Source organism: Octodon degus, unplaced genomic scaffold, assembly GCF_000260255.1.
Source record: "Octodon degus isolate 3935 unplaced genomic scaffold, OctDeg1.0 scaffold00042, whole genome shotgun sequence".
Lineage (NCBI taxonomy): Eukaryota > Metazoa > Chordata > Mammalia > Rodentia > Octodontidae > Octodon > Octodon degus.
In genome coordinates, this window is record NW_004524618.1 from 1733319 (window position 1) to 1737138 (window position 3820).

General features: G+C 60.6%; 1 protein-coding gene across 1 annotated transcript; it reads left to right on the forward strand.

Annotated features, from left to right (window-relative positions):
* Window positions 1–5: 5 nt before the first annotated feature.
* Hps6 (HPS6, biogenesis of lysosomal organelles complex 2 subunit 3) lies at window positions 6–2446 on the forward strand (the record flags this gene model as incomplete). The annotated part of the gene is made up of 1 exon (XM_023715492.1): window positions 6–2446. A coding segment is annotated over one exon (2142 nt), but the record flags the coding sequence as incomplete, so codon positions are not given.
* Between the last annotated feature and the right edge of the window lie 1374 nt (window positions 2447–3820).

The following is a 3820-nucleotide window of genomic DNA, read 5'->3' on the forward strand; positions in this document are numbered from 1 at the left end:
GCGCGGGGCTGGAGCGGGCCTGGCCGGAGGCCCGCGCCGCGCCGCTGGACGCCTTCTTCCTGGCGTGGCCGGCGCAGCCCGCGGTGGCGCTGGTGTGGGAGAGCGGCCTGGCGGAGCTCTGGGGTGCCGACCTGGGGTCCGCCTGGAGGCGGCTTCACGCCACCGAACTGTGTCCGCGCGGCGCAGTCCGCGTGGTGGCAGCGGTGGCGCCGCGGGGCCGCCTGGTGTGGTGCGAGGAGCGCCCGGGCGCGGGCGGACGCCGCGTGTGCGTCCGCACCCTAGAGCCTGGCGGCGAGACTGGTGCCCGCCTGGGCCGCACGCACGTCCTGCTGCACCACTGCCCGCCCTTCCACCTGCTGGCCTCGCGCAAGGACGTCTTCCTGGGCCCCACTGCCTCCACCTGGCCGGGTGTGGCCCACATCCTGCTCGCTTGGAACCCGAGCAAGGGCAAGGTGATGGTGGCTGCCCCGCGTCTCGGCCTGTCCTACAGTAAAAGCCTGAATCCCAAGCACGGGGATACCTGGGACTTTAGAACCCTGCTCCGAAGCTTTCCTGGGCTGCTCTCCCCCGGAGAGCCGCTGGCCGTCCATACCTGGGCCCCGACTCCCCAGGGCCTTCTGATGCTGGACTCCAGGGGCACGGTGAGCCTCGTGCAGGCCCATGGTGGTACGCGAACTGTGAGCGCCCTGCAGGAGGCCCCTGTAGGTCTGGAGGGCTCTGCAGCCCTGGGAACGTTCCATGGCACTCTGGCCTGTGTGCTAGGCTCCACCTTGGAGCTTCTGGACTTGGGCACCGGGCGGCTGTTGGAAAGGAAGGTCCTCAGTACGGACAGAGTCCATTTGCTCGAACCCGCAGCCCTTGCGATGAAGGACAGAGAAGAACTACAGACACGAGGGGGCCTTCATTTGCTTTCAGCTTTGGGTCTGTTTCACGTAGGCTGGGAAGCCCCTCAGTCCCTTGAGCTGCCTTCAGCCACCGACCTGGTGTTCGAGGAGGCCTGTGGGTACTACCAGCGGCGAAGCCTGCGGGGTGCCCAGCTCACTCCAGAGGAACTGAGGTACAGCAGCACATTCCAAGCACCTCAAGCCCTCGCCTCCATCCTCCAGGGCCACCTGTCCCCACCTGCACTGTTGACTACCCTAAAGGCTGAGCTACGGGATTACCAGGGCCTAGAGCAGCTCAAGGCCCAGCTGGTGGCAGGGGAGGAGGAGGAGGCTGTCTGGACGGAGCTGGCCCACCAAGAGGTAGCCCGCCTGCTGAGGACCGAGTTGACAGGAGAGCAGCTTGCCCAGCTCCACACTGTCTTCCAGGCCCTTCCTTCCGCAGCCTGGGGTGCCACCCTTCGTGCCCTGCAGCTCCAGCCAGATGGGAATGGCAGGCTGAGCTCTCAGGCTCCCCCTGATGTGTGGAGAAAGGTGCTAGGAGGTGCAGCACCAGGAAGGGAACTCCCCACTGGGATTCTGCCTGCCTTTGAACTCCTGTGCCAGTGCCTGTGCCGCCTGGAGCCTCGGTGGCTCCCCGCCTTCGTGGAGGTGGCCCAGCAGCAGGGCGGGCCAGGCTGGGGAGCTGGAGGTCCAGGGCTGCCCCTCTACCGCAGAGCCCTAGCTGTTCTAGGTGAAGAAGGGGCCAGACCTGAGGCACTGGAGATAGAGCTGCTTTTGGGCAGCAGGCGGCCCAAAGCTGTGCTGCAAGCCGTGGGGCAGCTGGTGCAGAAGAAGCAATGGGAGCGGGCTCTGGAGGCTGGCCTGGCCTTGGGGCCCTCCAGCCCCCTGCTTCAAAGCGAGATCTTCAAACTGCTGCTGGCAGAGTTTGCACGGCACCGCCAGCTGGATGCCCACCTCCCCCTTCTCTGCTGCCTGTGCCCACCAGAACTGGCTCCAGATGAGATCCTGCTTCTCCTGAGAGCACACCTCCCAGATGAGGGGGGACCCCCCACCCCATTTCCTGACCCTGGGGCAGAGCCCCCTCTCACCGTGGGGTTGCTCAAAACCTTGCTGGAGCAGACTGGGGCTCAAGGACGGCCCTCCGGCCCAGTCCTAGGCCTGTATGAAGACATCTTGTGGGATCCAGGCACTCCACCTCCTACCCCACCTCGGGGACCTATGACTGTGCTGCAGACAGTGGAGCAGCCAGGCTTGGAGGCCTAGGCACCCTCTAGAAAGGCCTTGTGCGTGATTGGCATGGGAAATCCTCTGAACACTGTGATCAGGGAAGTGTACCTAGGAGTAGGAGGGGCCAGGGCAGGACCTGTGTGTACAATTCCCTTCTCTCCTGCAGTGGTTTTTTTTAAATATATGTAAATGTCAATATGCATACCATTTTTGTGGTTTTTGAACAACTGAGGGTCTCAGAGGGTTGTGGATTATAGAGGGAGTGGCTGAATTTGGCTCTTTTGTTAAAGCAGCCACTTCCAGTCATAAAGTTAACACTTAGGAGCATGTTATTTGCCAGTCACTGTTGTCTTTATGTAATCCGTCACCTAATGCTCTTTCTAACCCATGGGAAAGATGCTGCTACTATCATTTTCCAAGGGAGGAAATAGATATCTACAGACTAGTGGACCTGGCCAAGTGACTCCTAGAAAGTGGGGGCTCTGCATTTGAACAGCCTTCTCTGCAGCCCTGTGTGTGTGTGCGTGCGTGCGTGCGGGGTGAGGGCTTGAATGACCTCCCCAGCTCAAAGCTGGATCCACCTTGCTCTCCCCAGCCAGGAAGTTGTGACGCTAGCTCAGTGCCTGTCTCCTCCCGTTTCCTAGCACAGCCTGTGCTCTCAGGGAAGATTTGCCAGACAGGAGAACTGCCTGCAGAGCCCTCCAGCTCTGTGACCAGAGCTCCTAGGAGCAAAGCTTGGAGGCCCCTACATTCCTTGTGACTCCCTGAGCCAAGAAATGGGTGTGTGCAGTGCAGATTTCTGCTTGTCTGGGTTAGCCAATAGCACCACCTCTGAAGAGGCCTTGGGCCTGGGCCTAGTTCTACCCCGATGGCCCTGCGCCTGGTTCTGGCGCAGGGTAGGACCATGGACGCTGCTACTCAGCATTCTCCTGGGCCCAGCCACCACTTGTCCAAGGCTAGAGCCAAGGTAAAGGTTGAGAATAATTCTTGTCCTCGGCTGGATCTACAGCTTGGATTGTGTCTGGTCATGAGGCTGAACTCAGGCTCATGGCCCAGGGACAGACAGCTCTTCAGCCTCAGAGGAAGGGGCAACCCCACTGTCTTGCTCATGCCGTAGTTGGTGTGGGCTCCTCAGCCTTGTCGAGGTTCTGGGGCCTGCATAGCCAAGCCTGGAACAGCTGCTCCACCTTCTTGAAGTCTTGGGGTGACAGCCTGGTCTAAGCTAAGTGTGCATATCCAAGCCCTTGTCCTGGCCCTCAAGCAAGGGTGCATATTAATGCCTGAAGTCAGCTACTGACTTAAGCCACTCCTCCTCCCAGAGGCCCTGGGCTTGGGGCACAATCCCTACTTCAGCCCCAGCTCTGGATATGGGACTCATTGTGTGAAGCTGAGAGTGGCCAAAACCAAGAAACTTCTTCCTAGTCACAATCCTACTGAACTGAGGTTGCTTTTTCTCAGCCTGAGACTTGGCTCGGGTCTCTTCTGTACCTGGAGAGGAGATAACGCCCAGGGGGTCCCTGGGCATGAGCAAGTCGGGTCAGATCGGGCCTGAGCAGTGTGTGCAGGAGTACGCAGTGCCTCCCTGAACCTCAGGCCACAGAGGTGAGGTGCAGCCTCCTCTGGCCTACGATGGGCCCTGTCACCTCCCTGGGGATCTCAGCCTGCAAGAGTCAGAGGTCAGAGCCCCATCCCTTCTACTTATGACTTCC